The 16259-nt window shown below is 43.7% G+C and overlaps 3 protein-coding genes across 3 annotated transcripts in view; 2 read left to right on the forward strand and 1 right to left on the reverse strand.

Annotated features, from left to right (window-relative positions):
- Positions 1 to 16259, forward strand: part of LOC309548838 (uncharacterized protein) — a gene marked incomplete at its 3' end in the record, with an annotated part of 605194 nt that overhangs the window by 388314 nt on the left and 200621 nt on the right. The gene's annotated exons all lie outside the window — the stretch shown is intronic.
- Positions 1 to 16259, reverse strand: part of LOC309550245 (uncharacterized protein) — a gene marked incomplete at its 3' end in the record, with an annotated part of 2091994 nt that overhangs the window by 168051 nt on the left and 1907684 nt on the right.
- The window catches only part of LOC309548831 (uncharacterized protein), a gene marked incomplete at both ends in the record, with an annotated part of 260742 nt that overhangs the window by 41008 nt on the left and 203475 nt on the right, over positions 1 to 16259 (forward strand). The window contains 5 exon segments of the mRNA XM_082248768.1: positions 263 to 974; positions 2428 to 2514; positions 2903 to 3482; positions 3555 to 4442; positions 13189 to 13367. Coding sequence (XP_082104894.1) covers positions 263 to 974; positions 2428 to 2514; positions 2903 to 3482; positions 3555 to 4442; positions 13189 to 13367 — 2446 coding nt within the window.

Here is a 16259-nt window from a genome sequence, read left to right on the forward strand (position 1 = left end):
TCCACCCGGGACCACACAGTGTAGATGGACCATCATATTCCTCTTATCCTGAGGAACCTCAGACTGTGAGGGACAGTGCTGGACCATCGTATTCCTCTTATCCTGAGGAACCTCAGACTGTGAGGGACGGTGCCGGACCATCGTATTCCTCTTATCCTGAGGAAACTCAGACTGTGAGGGACACTGTGGGACCATCGTATTCCTCTTATCCTGAGGAACCTCAGACTGTGAGGGACAGTGCTGTCCTTCCAACAGATAAGAGGTTTTCCTGTACTGAGTGCAGGAAGTGTTTTTCAAAAAAATTAGAACTTGCAAGACATCAAAGATCTCACACGGGGAAGAAGCCATATTCCTGTCCTGAGTGCGGGAAATGTTTTCCAGACAAGTCAAATCTTAACACACATCAGAGATCTCACACGGGGGAGAAGCCGCATTCCTGTCCTGAGTGCGAGAAATGTTTTTCACAGACGTCCCATCTTTACACACATCAGAGATCTCACACCGGGGAAAAGCCGTATTCTTGTCCTGAGTGCGGGAAATGTTTTTCAAGGAAGTCCACTCTTTACACACATCAGAGATCTCACACGGGGGAGAAGCCATATTCTTGTCCTGAGTGCGGGAAATGTTTTTCACAGAAGTCCACTCTTTACACACATCAGAGATCTCACACGGGGGAGAAGCCGTATTCTTGTCCTGAGTGCGGGAAATGTTTTTCAAGGAAGTCTCATCTTCACACACATCAGAGATCTCACACGGGGGAAAAGCCGTATTCCTGTCCTGAGTGCAGAAAATGTTTTTCACAGAAGTCCGATCTTTACAGACATCAGAGATCTCACACGGGGGAGAAGCCATATTCTTGTCCTGAGTGTGGGAAATCTTTTTCAAAGAAGTCCACTCTTTACACACATCAGACATCTCACACGGGGGAGAAGCTGTATTCCTGTCCTGAGTACGGGAAATGTTTTTCAGACAAGTCAAGTTTTAACACACATCAGAGATCTCATACAGGAAAGAAGTGATTTTCCTGTCCTAAATAAGGGAATCTTCCTCACTGAAGTCCTGTCTTTCTGTACATCAGGGATCCCACACAACCCTCGAGGTGTATTAGTGCCTTGAGTGTGGGAAATGTCTTCTATATGAATGTTGGTGGACATGTGGGGAAGAAGCACACCCTGATATACACCTCAGATATACTCCATGGCTGATCTTCATCATGTAAGAAACAGTTGATAAGGAGATCATAGATTACCAGAGACATGGATGAAGTGTTGTACCGTGTTGGTTTTTCATTGGCTGAGTAAATTTTGGGGTGTGGAGTGGTAAGTAGAGCCGTGAAATGAAGGAATCACCTTCAGAATGTCATGCTTGTCTGTGTGACGGTTACTGATAATGATATAGTGGGTTACAGAGCTAGAAGCTGTGAGATCCCATATATCTTTATCAGTAAACTTTACACAGACAAGACAGAAATTCTGAAGTTGATGTCCTTCATTTCAAGGTTCTACTTACCAGTGGTGACCCCGAAGCGTGTCTCTCTGTCTTCAGTCCATCCTTCTCCCATCCCCCAACAGGAGGGAAGGAGAACTCGGAGATAAACTAGGTGAGAACTTCTTTCCTTTGCTCCTGTGTGGGTTTGGGTGGCTTGGCGGAGTGCGGCACGAGAGGGAAAACACCGCTTGTCTTTATATTTCTACATGTCTTGTCTGGGAGAAGGTTATTGGTTGGAAAATATTTATGCTGTTTGATTTTCTGTAAATAATTTCTGTTTTCCCTTTGAAAGGAGATATTATGTGTGGTTTGATGAAGTGATTGGCTCAATAGTTACCACTTTACTTACATGTTTAGTTTTATAAAATAGATGAACAACTTCCGCCGGAAGTGGTCATGGGAGGTCGTGCCCCGTGAGCCTCGTGTGAGACTCCCTCCCTTGCCAGCAACCCAGCCGAAAATGGTCCGAGAGAGCCGCATGTAAACCGCGGCGTGGGGTCGGCGTGCCGCACGGACATCCTCTCTCCTACCCCGGTCAGCCGTGAGCGGTGAGTGCGCAGGATAGCAGAGCCGCAACTCCGGCGCCCGCCACGGACAGCCCGCCAAGCAGAGGTACCGGAGCCCAGAACGCAGGACGAGCACGGCTTGGCCCCACGTACCTGAAGCCCTGTACAAAGAGAGGGGAGAGAGCGGGAGCGAGGCCAGCGCGGTGGCGGTAGCGGACGCCACAAGTCCATGTGGGGTGGCAGTCCCCGCGATCGAATCCCGAATCTCTGGGTACCATAATCGAGGGTCTGAAAAGCATCCAGTCCCAACAGATATATGCCACTGATTGCCTGAGTGAGCGCCAGGAGAGACCCCTACAATAGCCCCAGATGAAAGTGGTGGTATCATCCTACATTCCCCACTCAACTTACTGGGCTGCATGGTCTAACACAGGCAAATTTGGAGAAGAATACAGACCCAGAAGCACAGGATCCACCTGAAGACAGAGGACTGGAGAAGGGATTTCTCCTTCTTAAAACCGTGAGTGAAACCCCCTGATATCTATTAAGAATTTATGAACAAATTAAAACTGCCAGAGCTCTCTGCAGTGTAACATAAATATATGGCTACATGGGAGACAGGCCTAGAAGGGGATAGAAGAGGATGTGATCTGTAAAACTAGAAACAAAGCTAACTGCCTCCTATCACCAGTGGACTGATCGAAAGCAAAGGGGAAAGGCTAACACAGATCTGGATCACTTGGAGGAACCAGTAAATGCTGAAGTTGTGATGAGGGGTACATAAACCTGGAAACATATACGGCTTGATAAAGTACTCCAGAAAACGGAAGGGTGCCCCTGATTGTTACATCACTGACCTACTTCCCGTAAGATAAAGAACTAGTATGACCCTTACAAAAAAACGCAAGGTTAAAAAGAACACTGGGAAAACCCCAGGGAAGCCAGAAGGAGAGATAAGGAAATTCCTTTCTACTAGCCTAAAAACCACAACAGTAAGCAATATGGCGGAGATGGGGGACACACAGACAGATTGGGAATCTAGTGACATCACAGACTCTAGAGCCACGTCACCCCTAGAGGAAAGGGACCTGGGGTCAGACTCCAAATTCCAGAAAGAGCAATCCCTACCCTCCCCGAACGCTCAGTGGGCAGCGCAAATGGAGGAATTTAGAGCCATGATTAGCTTTCTTCTGACCAAAAAGGATATGGAACTGCTAGTGAATCGGGTAGAGGAGACACAAAAAAAGGAAATTCAGCTCATTAAAAAAGAGCTTCAAGTACTGTCCTCTAACCAAAGAAAGGAAGATGCAGAAATTGTTGCAATAAAAGAACGGCTAGCAGTACTGGAGAGGAAGGCAGATCACCAGAGTGAAAATGAGGCTAGGTTACAGCTTCAGATGGAAGATATGGAGAATCAAAGCCGTCGCAATAATTTAAGAATTCGAGGCCTAAGGGGCAGGCGTGGCCTGGAGCAGCATGGGATAGGACGTGAGTGAGAGCAGCTCCGCCGATACACATACTCCTTACCTTGTAAATCCTGCACTTGGAGATTCTTAATAGCCTCCCCGACATCCTCGCACCTGAACCGGACTGTCTGCAGTATGTCTCCGCCGAAGAAGCAGACAGATACAGCCGCCAAACTTGAGAAATATCGCCGCACGGACAAGGATCTCCCCGCTCCAGATGGCGCTCAGGCAGGACCGGAGACGAGCGCCATGGGCGCTGAGACAGCTAAGGTGCTGGAGGCTATTTCTCAATGTCAGGCTTCACTAACTAGTAAGATCGAGGAGGTGAAAGCCGATATCTCCCTGATCAGACAGGATCTCCAGAGGGTGAGGGAGAGAGTGACCGAGGCTGAGCAGCGGATCAGTGCTGTGGAGGATTCCCTCCCACCTCTGCAAAACTCCTTAGACCGTCTCCAGCTCCAAGTTACTCAGTTAATGATTAAACAGGATGATATGGAGAACCGACTGCGAAGATGTAATATTCGGATGATCGGATTGCCTGAGGGAGCAGAGGGGGCCCATCCATCAGATTTTCTTGAGCAACTCCTGATTAACACCTATGGCCGTGCGGCTTTTTCCTCGACCTTTGCAGTGGAGAGAGCCCACCGCCTATTCGGCAGACCACCGCCGCAGGGGGCCCCCCCTCGCACTTTCATAGCCAAACTATTAAATTTTAGAGATAGGGACGCTGTGCTGCGTCTCACCAGGGAGAAGGGCAATATCCCCTTTGGGAATAGCAGGCTTGCAATTTTCCCGGATTTCTCGGCGGATGTCCAGAAAAAACGCAAAACCTTTATAGAGGCAAAACGCAGGCTCCGCATAAAGAACATTAAGTATGCCATGTTATTCCCTGCCCGCCTCCGTGTGGAGGGCGAAGACAGAGTACACTTCTTCGATGATCCGGAGGCAGTTATTTCCTGGTTGGAACATCTCGAGGCGCGGGGTTAGGGCTGCCTCATGCCTCATCTCCCCTGTCGTGCTGGATCCTGGTTGGATCTTCTGAATCTCTGAGTTTCTAAACTATTGGATTGTTCTCTCCTCTCCTTGGCTGGAAGATACATTTGCTTATTTTTTTTTTCTCTCTTTTTTTTTTTTTTTTTTTTTCTCGAGACCACCCAGATTTTTATTTTTGTAGACATGATAGATAGAACCTGAGATGGTCAGGTATCACCCGGGTCCTTCGGTGGGGTGGCTGGTACCTCCCCCCCCCCCCCCCTATGGATGTTTCCCCTTTTTTTTTTCCTTCCTTTTTTTTTTTTTTGGGTATTTCGTCCATGGAGGGGGGGGGGGGTTAAAATAAGGAAAAAAGGAGGGGAGGAGGGGAAAAAAAGGAAAGGGAAAGGAGGGTAAAAAATTTTTTCCTTTTTTTTTTTTTTCTCACTTTCTCTCACTTTCTGTCCTAGGTACATGTTCTGTTAACCAGCGAAGTTTCGCCATATGATTGCCTATGTTAGGCACATGCACCAACCATCCCTCTGCTACCGCCCTGCGGGACAGAAGGGATATCTCTCACACGTTTTTGTATTTGATCCCTTCCATTTGTTTTTTTTTTCTGTGTGTGTGTTTTTTTTCTTTTTTCTCCTGGGTTTTTCACGGGTTGATAGGGTGGATGGAGTTTTCTTTCTTGGATCAAGAGCCCGCACTAGTTGGAGTAGGAGCGGGGCGGGGTGGGTGGTTGGGATGTCTTTATTGTCGCTATATGTTTTTTCTTTTTATGTATCAAGGAATGAGTACTGCAATATTTTTTTACTGTGTTATTTTTCCCCCTTCTTGCCGAGTGAAATTATATATTTTTTCATGTCTTTTACTGATATATATTCTGTTTTTTTCATTTTTAGTATGTATTTCCCTAGATATCAGAACCGAACGGAACCCACGGAGCTCCTGCATGATATTATGCTGATCCATCTCCATGGCGCACCTTAAACTCCTTACTTGGAATGTTCGGGGCATGAGGGACAGACTTAAGAGGTCAGCTGTTTTTGATGCCTTAAAACGCCATAGGGCAGACGTTATAGTTTTACTTGAGACCCATCTAGAAGGTACTCTTCAAAGGGCGCTGAAGCGCCCTTGGTTGGGATGGACGTTCCATTCCATGTACACTTCTCATTCCCGTGGTGTGGCAGTCTTGGTTGCCAAAGCAGTGCATTTTGAGCTCCGGGGGTCCTTAGTAGATTCGCAGGGCAGATATGTGTTTTTAGATGTACTGCTGTATGGTGAGCCTTATTTGTTATTAGCCTTTTATGTTCCTCCACCGTTTTCGGCTTCTATACTGCATGAGGGCCTGGACTTCATGGTGTTGCATCCACGGATACCAGCGATCTGGTTAGGGGATTTCAACAACACCTTGAACCCCAGTTTGGATAGGTTACTTGCTCCCGGAGCCACACAGCCCCAGACATTGACAACTAGGTTTGCACGGTTGATGGAGGAATTTAATTTGCTGGACACTTGGAGGGTTTGTAACCCGTCATTAAGGGCGTACTCCTATTTTTCTGCCTCTCATAATTCTATGTCTCGTATCGACTTTATTTTTATATCCCCCTTTTTACTCCCCAGACTTTTGGATGCAGGCTTTTCAGCCCGCTGTCTTTCAGATCATTGTCCCTATTGGGTTACGCTCCGGATTCATAGTGAACGAATTCGGCCAGCCTGGCGATTAAACCCGTTTTGGCTCCCCCTCATCCCTGAGGAGATAGACTTGGCCGCTAGGTGGCAACAATTTTTTGCCGATAATGTCGGCTCGGCCTCCCCCTTGGTAGTATGGGAGACCTTTAAGCTTCATGCTAGATCGACATTAATGACCACCATTAATTCTATTAAAGCAACTTCTGCTCAGGCGCATACCGAGGCGATTGGAACCTTGGCCTCTGCAGAAGCTGCGTATACAGCTGACCCGACACCCACTGGTGCGGATCAATTAAAATTAATGACAAGGGTAGTTGAGCAGCTGGAGTATGAAAAAGCCCGTAGGACACTTTTTTTTCAAAAACAAAAGTTGTATGAGCATGGAGAACGGGCGGGTAAACTTTTGGCCTATCTAGTACATTGCAACGATAGGCCTCCGGTAGTGATCACTCTTCATCCTCCAATGGGACCTCCTGTAACCGACCCTGGGTTAGTGGCTGACCGATTTCGGGATTTTTTCCGCGACCTTTACACTTCTACAGCCCCGGCCGATGACTCTCCGATTTCCCTGTATATGTCCCCGGATGTTCTTCCCCAATTGTCGGTCGAGCAGCTGGAGCTTCTCGAGGCCCCGCTGTCGCAGGAAGAGATTATTGAGGCTATGGCTAGAATTCCCAGGTCTAAGTCCCCGGGAACAGATGGAATGCCCATAGAATTTTATTCCACATACTCTGAGGTATTGGTGCCACACTTGTTGTCTATGTTTGAATGCGCATTTGAATCCTACACACTGCCCCCTACTATGCGGGAAGCTTTAATTGTTCTTATTCCTAAACCAGGTAAAGATCCCCATCAACCCACCTCTTATCGCCCAATTTCTTTGTTACAAGTTGACGTTAAGATTCTGGCTAAAATCCTGTCTATTCGCCTCAGTAAGGTCATTCTTTCTCTTGTTCATGCGGACCAGTCGGGTTTTATGCCAGGCAGGAACACCTCATTCAACTTGAGGCGTCTCTTTATGAATTTACAGGCTGCTCATGACAACATTGGCTCAAGAGTTGTGGTGTCCTTAGATACAGCAAGGGCATTTGACTCAGTAGAATGGGGTTTTCTCTGGAGATGCCTGGAGGGATATGGCTTTGGCCCCAATTTCATCCGGTGGGTACGGATTCTCTACCAGGCACCGGTGGCTAAAGTACTGGCTAATGGGAGGACATCGGAGGGGTTTTCTCTTACTAGGGGTACTAGGCAAGGTTGTCCCCTTTCGCCCCTTTTGTATGCGCTGGTAGCAGAGCCACTTGCGATAGCGATCCGGTCGCACTCTGATATACATGGTCTCCGGGTGGGAAGATTAGAAGAAAAAATTTGTATGTATGCAGATGATACCCTGTTGTACCTGGCTGACCCAGATTCATCCCTCTCGGTAGCCCTTTCTCTTATTAAACAGTTTGGCCGATTTTCTGGATTACAAATAAATTGGGACAAATCTCAAATTCTCCCCATAGATAATATTTCCCCCTTCCCTGTAAACCCACTTTTCCCTTTGCAGGTAGTGAATTGTATTAAATATTTAGGGATCCAGGTGACTAAATCTTCAGTGGATTATATACAGAACAACATACAACCCTTGTTTATATTGTTAAAAGCTAAGACACAGATATGGGCGCGTCTTCCGCTGGGGGTTTGCGGCCGGATTAACCTCGTAAAAATGGTGTTACTACCTAAGTTTTTGTATATTTTGTGGCATTCTCCAATTTACCTTCCCCTTAAGTTTTTTCTTCAGATAGAAGCTATACTTAAGCCCTTTATTTGGGGATCCAGTAGACATAAGTTGGCATGGCGGAAGCTTAAGAGTCCCGTTGACCTGGGTGGTATGGCTCTCCCAGATTTTAATTTATATTACCTGGCATCACAGTTATCCCACTTCTTTCATCTTCATAGTTTTGATAGGGAGAGATTCCTGGCCCTTCTAGCCCCTGCATGGGCCCATGCATTAGTTGAACCCCTATCCTTGATTCTGGTGGGCGTACGGGGGGCTGAAACCCGGGGGGATAAGACCTCTATGTTATATCAGTATAGGCGAATATGGGAGGTGGTGTCAACCAAATTGGATATACCCTCGCTACATGCATATACGCCGCTGTGGCATAATACCAGTCTTCGTGAGTGTGCCTCTATTCTGGATGCACATGTGTGGGCCCACTATGGAATTTCCTATTTGGTTGATATACTTACCAATGGTGAACTCCAATCTTTTGATGAGTTAAAAGGGCAACACGATCTCCCTAACCATATGTATTTTAGGTACCTGCAGCTTAGGCTTGCTTTCGCAGTTCAATTTCCCCGTCCTATTCAAGAATTGACCGTAATCCCAGTCTTGGAGGTGGTAATGGGCTTTGAATCTAAACAACTTATTTCATATATGTATAATGCACTCCTTTTGCCAGAATCAACGGTCTTGGCGTATGCCATCAAGACTAAATGGGAGGGAGATATCGGGACGCTTGAGGATAAGGAATGGGGGGAAGCCTTAGATAACTGCAAATTGGTTTCTCCGAAACTCTCGGATCGCCTGACTCAATTATATATTTTACATAGAGCCTACCTGACACCGGCTGTGGTGGCTACCTATAGTAGCGAGGCTACTGGTCAGTGTCCCATGTGCAGGGTGGAGCGTGGCACCTTTTACCATTTGCTCTGGACATGTACCGAGGTCCAGGGCTTTTGGGAGCAGGTGGTTAGATTTCTACATGATACCATGGGGTCTCCTTTGACCCTGGTTCCGAAATTCTGTTTACTAGGAATACCCCCTGATATTAATATAGATAAATATACCACACTGTTTTTGCATGAGACACTGTTTCTCGCTAGGAAGTGTTTGGCCCGCCGCTGGATGAGAGATTCACCTCCATCTATACAGGACTGGCTCCGGGAGATCAATGTAACCTTGCCCTATAAAAAACTGATCTACTCCCATAGAGGAAGTGTATCCAAGTATAATAAGATATGGGATAGGTGGGTTCAGGCCCCAGAGACGTGCATGCCATCTGAATAAAGCCACATAAGAGATCGTTCTAATTTCAGGGAGTGGTACAGCTGTTTGTTTTCATTCTTTGTGTTTCCTCTGTTTCCTTTCCTTCCCTAGGGAGGGGACGTATTAGTAATGCATATTATTAGTAGTATGTACAAAATGACAGATATCAGTCTACTTGTATTGTGTTCCTCGGCTTCCTTTAATTGCAGTACAGGTTCCTCTATATGAACCCTTGTTTGATATATGTAAATTAGTTTGGTTTACTCATTCCTTAAAATTTCAAGATGTGTATTGTACAAAGTTGTATAGTTTTTGCTTTGATTTATTACAATAAAGAACTTGTTGAAAATAAAAAAAAAAAAAAGCTGGGAGGTATTATGTCTCGTTTTGGGTGGGGTGGGGGTGTTAAAAAAAAAAAAAAAAGAATTCGAGGCCTGGCAGAGTCATTGAAAGATACACAGTTGGAAGATACAGTGAACAACTTATGCAAGGATATTATGGGGGCAAGTTACCCGGGTAAAATAGAGTTTGACAGAATTCACAGAGCTCTCGGCCCACTGAAGAGAGATCAGGAAAGACCAAGAGACGTAATATGCAAATTGCACTATTATGCCCAGAAAGAACTGATATTGAGGTTGGCCCGGAACACTAGAGAGTGGAAAATGGAGGGAATGACCATTCAGGTTTTCTCAGATATCTCTAAAGGAACTCTAAAAAGAAGAGTTATGCTGAAACCCATTTTGGAATTAGCTAAGCGAGAGGGATGCACATACAGATGGGGTTTCCCGTTTACAGCAACATTTAACAGAGATGGCCGTTTCTTCACGTTGCGCAATTTTCAAGACCGGACGGCTTTGCTTGATTTCCTAGGGGTCCCAGCAATAGAGATCCCTAATTGGTTGGGGAAAATCAATGGGAACCCGCTTAGAGACCTTCCGCAAACCCGAGAGATGGAGGGGAGGAGGGAGGAAAGGGATTAGAGTTTTAGAGACACCAGTCTAGGGGCCATGAGGGACCAGACCTCTGGGGGGCTCCGGAGATCAGTAAGGACGAGGATGGATGCAACCCATCTGGTAGTGAGAGGGGAGGGGCCGAGGATGAAGGGGATAGACCCCCCGTCTAGACCCCCCCCCCTGTTTACTCTATGGAGGAGTTTTTGGGGTGCTATAATCTTTTTTTTTTTTTTTTTTTCTATGCACCTAAGAGTATATGGAAATGAGGGAGAGTTTCTTCACCAATGTATTAATTCTGAATAGAAGTGTTGTTGCAATTTTTTTTTTTTTTTTGTGGGTTTTCCCCTTGTTTTTTTTTTTTTTTTTTTAGCACTAAGATTATATGGAAATTAGGGGTATATTTTTCTTCACTATATTAATTTTTAATAGAAGTGTTGTTGCTATGTTTTTGGGGGTTTTAAATTTTTTTTTTTTCTCCTCTTTTTTGGCTGGTTTTCGCACCAAGAGTACATGGAAATGAGAGAGATATCCTTCACTAACGTATTAATTTATTAATTGAAGTGTTGTTGTAACTTTTTTTTTTGGTGTTTTTTTTTTTTTTTCTTCCTGTTTGCTTATTGCACTAAGAGTAGATGGAAATTAAGGGGTATATTCTTTTTCACTGTATTAACTTTTAATAGAAGTTTTGTCGTTATTTGTTATGGGTTTTTTTTTTTTTTTTTTGGGGGTGTTTTTTGCAGTAATATATAATAGAGCATAGCATTGAATATAGAAAATGCCAACAGAGATTGTGGAAAGCTTGGGTGACTAGACCCCCCAGACCCCCGCTCTAAATTAATAGACCTCTGAAATTTAAATGGGAAAAGGGGGATAGAGAGATTCAGTATTACAGTAGGAAAAAAGAGCGGATTAGGACGATTAAATGTGAAAGCTGCATATGGAATAGGCTTTACTTTTGGCTTTACTGACCCCCTATTCCCCCAGGTTTTAATATTATACTCTCCCTTTTTTTTTTTTCCTTTCTTCTCACTTTTTTCACGATGAACTTAAGGGTATAATACCCCATATTAAGATACACAGTCGGTAGTAATTACCGGGCGCACTCAAGGTTATTTTTTTTTTTTTTTTTACACAGGATTAATTTGGGGCACACTAGCCCTTATCAAGTAGAGTTTTAAGGGATTTGAGGGAATGGGAAATTCACGTGTCATTGAGTTACTGATATTTAGGGGGTGGGGTTTTTTTTTTTTTTTTCTTTTTTTTATTATTTTTGCTCGTGGCCGTTTTGGGGAAGGTATGGTTAGACATCAAGGCTCTAAGATAAACTAAGACAAACATAGAGGTATAAGAGGGCAATAACTCAGAGGTATAGGAACAAGGGGGTTAAGTAGGGAGAGAGGCCCGGAAGAGAGGAAAGAAATTTTTGGTGGGTAGACACAAAGAAATAAAGTATACAAGCATATAAATAAGTATAGGGAGGGAGAAACGGGGACAGAGGGAATTGCCTCAGGTATTTCCTTGAAAAAGTTAGAACACACAGGTGGCGGTAAAACGCTGTGTGTTAGAAGGATTCAATAATCCGACCTGGGATCTGACCGAGAAGAGCTACTAGCCCTACCCGATAGGGTAAAGATCCACAGGGAAGGGCACGAGAGTGAATGAAATAGTGTGAGGTGGTTGAATAAAAGACTGAGTGAGTGATTGTGCTGTGAGATATTAATTTTTTCCTTTTTTTTTCTTGTTCCCCCTCTCTTACCTCCCTGCTCCTCCAGTTTCTGCTTACGTAGCGCAGTTCGACAGGTGTAATGGAGAATATAAAAATTGTCTCAATCAATGCAAAGGGCCTAAATACACCCTAAAAAAGGCGAATATTATTAGCAGAACTCAAAAGAGTGAAGGCGAATATAGCGTTTATACAAGAGACGCACTTTAGATTGGAGAACTTACCATATCTAAAAAGCAATGCATTCCCATACATATATCACTCAACCTTCCCACAATCAAAATCAAGAGGGGTATCAATATTAATTGAGAGTAAGGTGCCATGGCAGTTGGAGGAGAAGCTATGCGATGACAGCGGTAGATATCTCTTCCTAAAAGGGAAAATAGGAGAATTGCAGATGACATTTGCAACATTATATTCTCCCGACGAGCAGCAGGACAGATTTGTCGCTAAAACATTGAATGTACTCAGAGAATTTACTCAAGGCCAATTGATTCTGGGAGGAGATTTCAATACACCCCTGTCTCCCTTAGCTGATACCTCCAGAACCAAACCTACTTCATCTGCTGAGATGTGTCGGCAGATGAGGAAGAATATATATAAAGAACAATTGATAGATGTATGGCGTCTCCAACATCCAACTGAAAAGGAGTATACTTTTTTTTCGCACCCGCATGGGACTTACTCGAGAATAGACTTTTTTTAGGTGCCACATGCCCATCTCCTGGCGGTAAAACACACGGACATCGACAGCATTTCATGGTCAGACCATGCAATGGTGTCGATGATCTATAACATTTCTACAGTCAAATCAACTAAACAAAGATTCTGGAAACTAAACGAAAGTTTATTACAGATAGAGGAAGTAAGATCAGAGGTACAAAAAGAACTTAAGGATTACTTTGATCTTAATGACATACCTGGCTGTGCGATAGGTACATTATGGGAGGCACATAAATCAGTGATAAGGGGAATCTTAATTAAACACGGCGCAAGATTAAAAAGGGAAAGGAACAAACAATTACTAGCATTACTATACAAGCTTAAAATACTAGAAACAGAACATAAAAAAAGGAAAGTATAGCAGTAGGGGAACTGACCCTCGTAAGAAAGCAAATACTCGTATCGCTGCTTTAGCTTTATAATGCATTAAGTCAAGTATCAAAGAAAATTACGTACGAGTCAGGGAACAAATGCGGAAAAGCGTTAGCAAGATCTGTGCATAATCAAAAAGTAAGATCCTATATCCCACAAATTGTTTCCCCAGAAGGAGTTAAAAAAATACTGCCGGGTCAAATAACGGAGGAATTCAGGAATTTTTATTCAATGCTTTATAACCTGCCGGAAATAGGAAAAGAGCAAAAGGAAATAGACGACTACTTGGCACAATCAGGAATACCGAAACTCTCTGAGGAAGATGAAGAGGACCTAGAAAGACATATTTCACAGAAAGAAATAGAACAGACCATAAAAAGCATAAAAAATGGCAAAGCGCCAGGCCCAGACGGCCTGACTCCACAGTACTTTCATGTATTGGCCCCCATTTTGGGACCATGGAGAGACTGTTTAATGAGAGAGGCCCAGAGGGAACACTATCTAGGGATACATTAACTGCCTATTTAACGTTAATATTGAAAGAAGGTAAGGACCCTTCGAATTGCGGAAGTTATAGGCCCATTTCGCTCCTGAACCTGGATTTAAAAATTTATACAAAAATCATAGCGGCAAGAATGGCAAAGGCACTTCCCAAAATAATACATTTAGACCAAGTGGGCTTCATGGCGGCGAGGGAAGCAAAGGATAGTACCACTAGAGTTCTCAATTTAATTCACATAGTCACCAAAACAGAAACACCATGTATCATACTGAGCACCGACGCAGAAAAGGCCTTCGACAGAGTTGAATGGACCTTTATGCAGTCGGTGCTCAAGTATATAGGAGTGGGAGAAATAATGCTGGAGAGAATAACTAGGGTATATTCCAACCCAACTGCAAGAGTAAAGGCAAATGGGGTGCTATCGGAACCCTTGAGTATAAAAATGGCACAAGACAGGGGTGCCCATTGTCCCCCCTGCTATTTGTGCTGACATTGGAGCCCCTTTTGAATAAAGTCCGACTAATCCAGGATATAAAAGGAATTAAGGTAGGTAAGGAACATTATAAGACTGCAGCATATGCAGATGATTTATTGTTCACATTGACAGAGCCAGGAATATCGCTACCAGTTCTCCTAGAGGAAATCAAACAATATGGAGAATTATCAAATTTCAAAATAAACTATAAGAAATCTGAAGCAATGGGTGTGGGATTATCAAAAGCAAGTAAGGACAGATTAAAGAGCAATTTCGGATTTTCATGGGTAGAGAAAGCAGTGAAATATCTAGGGACTCCTATACCCGCAAAGCTAGCCCAGATATATGAACTAAACTTCACCCCCCTGATTGGAGAGACAAAGAAAATTTTGGAACAATGGAGGGGAGGCCTTCATTCATGGTTTGGAAGAGGCAATCTGATTAAAATGAATATTTTGCCAAAATATTTATATATTATGAGAGCGCTCCCAGTTAAAATTCCTAACAGTTTTTTCAAAATTATGCAGGGTGTGTTTGGAGGATATATCTGGGCGGGTAAAAAAACGCGTATAGCGCGTAATATTATAACACTTTCCAAAAATATGGGTGGGTTAGCCATAACTGACCTGCGTAGATACTACCACGCCATTCATTTAAATAGAATATTGGACTGGTAGCACCATCGGAAACGAAAAAGGTGGGTCCAAATGGAACAAGCTCAAACGACGATCTCATTAAAGAGAGCAATTTGGTGCTATAAGACACTCCCCAAATCTTTGAAAACACATCCCTTGCTGGGAAACACAATAAAAATAGGATATCAGCAGACCCTGAGACAAAACCTAACTTCAACCGAATCTCCTCTATACCCGATCTTGGGAAATCCTAAATTCCCCCCAGGCCTAGAGAGACAGCACTTTAAAAAATTGTGGGAAACAGGACAAGATGGCATCAAAACTTTTACGAGTCAGCAGATGTTGCCCCCAATTGGTAGATTAACAGATGAGGAGGGACCATATAGGCTATTCTTATGGGAAGCATTCCAATTGCGACATTTTCTAGAGTCACTGCCGGAACCGGAAAAATTTAAGAAACCACTGACACACTTTGAGAAATTATGTGAGAAAACAGGAGGTATAGATCGCCCATTATCTATTCTGTATAAAATGCTGAATACTCCATTAGACCAACCGAAGCTGAAATGGTTGGAAAAATGGAAAGCGGATCTAAATATAGAAATAACAGATACACAGAAACAGAGCATGTTTAGGGCAATATTTAGACCAACTAAATGTACTAAAATTCAGGAAATAAACTATAAAATCCTGACGAGGTGGTATCACACACCAGTCAAAATGCATAGGTGGCACACCCAAGAATCGGACAGGTGTTGGAGATGTGGAGAAGGAGAAGGCACCTTGTACCACATCTTTTGGAACTGCCCAGAGATAAAGAAGTTTTGGTCAGAGATTGGGGACATAGTCCAAGAAGTAACAGACTTCAAAATCGAGGGAAAAGCCGCCTTTTGCCTTCTACAGATATCAGGGCAGACAGAGAGGAAATATGCAAGATCAGTACTACCACACATGATGAATGCTGCAAGAGCATGCATTCCCCAACATTGGAGAAAAAAACAAGCCCCTTCATTGCTTGAATGGGTAAGAAAACTAGAACACATTAATAAAATGGAGGACTTAGTGCTCTCTTCACAACACAAACAGGAGCAATATAAAAAGACATGGAGAATATGGAATTCACTTATAGCTTCGGATAGAGGCAAACAATTGTTGGCACCACCATCTCAAAACGCAGAAGGAGTCCCTAGTCCCAGTAGAGGGGGAGGGGAGATGTAGGGAAGGAGAGGAGAATTAACTTGTATGTTTTCCTCCCCTTTTTTTTTTTTTTTTTCTTTTTCTCGTTGTGTGTTGTGGTCACTGTTGGTATGGGAATGTGGGTTGAATGACAGGGGGTATGAATGGGGGGATTGAGGGGGGGGGGTAATTTAAGGGAAGAAAAAGGGGGGTAAGGAAGAGAATGAACGGATAGAAAGAAGAAGGGGAAACAAGGACAAGAGCAGAGACCTAGGGTCATTTAAAGCACAACGTAGTAAATAAAAGGCAAGGATTGAATGAGTAGGCACAGAGAAGGAGACTTGCGGTCTTAACAATATCTTGCCTTAGCTGACTATGACTATTTGATAAAGGACCATATATCAATGAGTTGGAAATCTCGGGAGGATGTTATTAGATCCCAGAGATGAGAAAACTGGTGGGGATAATGTCTTTGTAACCCATTAATTTAATACGGTGTTATATATTCTGTAATGACTTCTTTCAAAACTCAAATAAAA

Source organism: Pelophylax lessonae, assembly GCF_965119305.1.
Source record: "Pelophylax lessonae genome assembly, chromosome: 3".
Classification (NCBI taxonomy): Eukaryota; Metazoa; Chordata; class Amphibia; order Anura; family Ranidae; genus Pelophylax; species Pelophylax lessonae.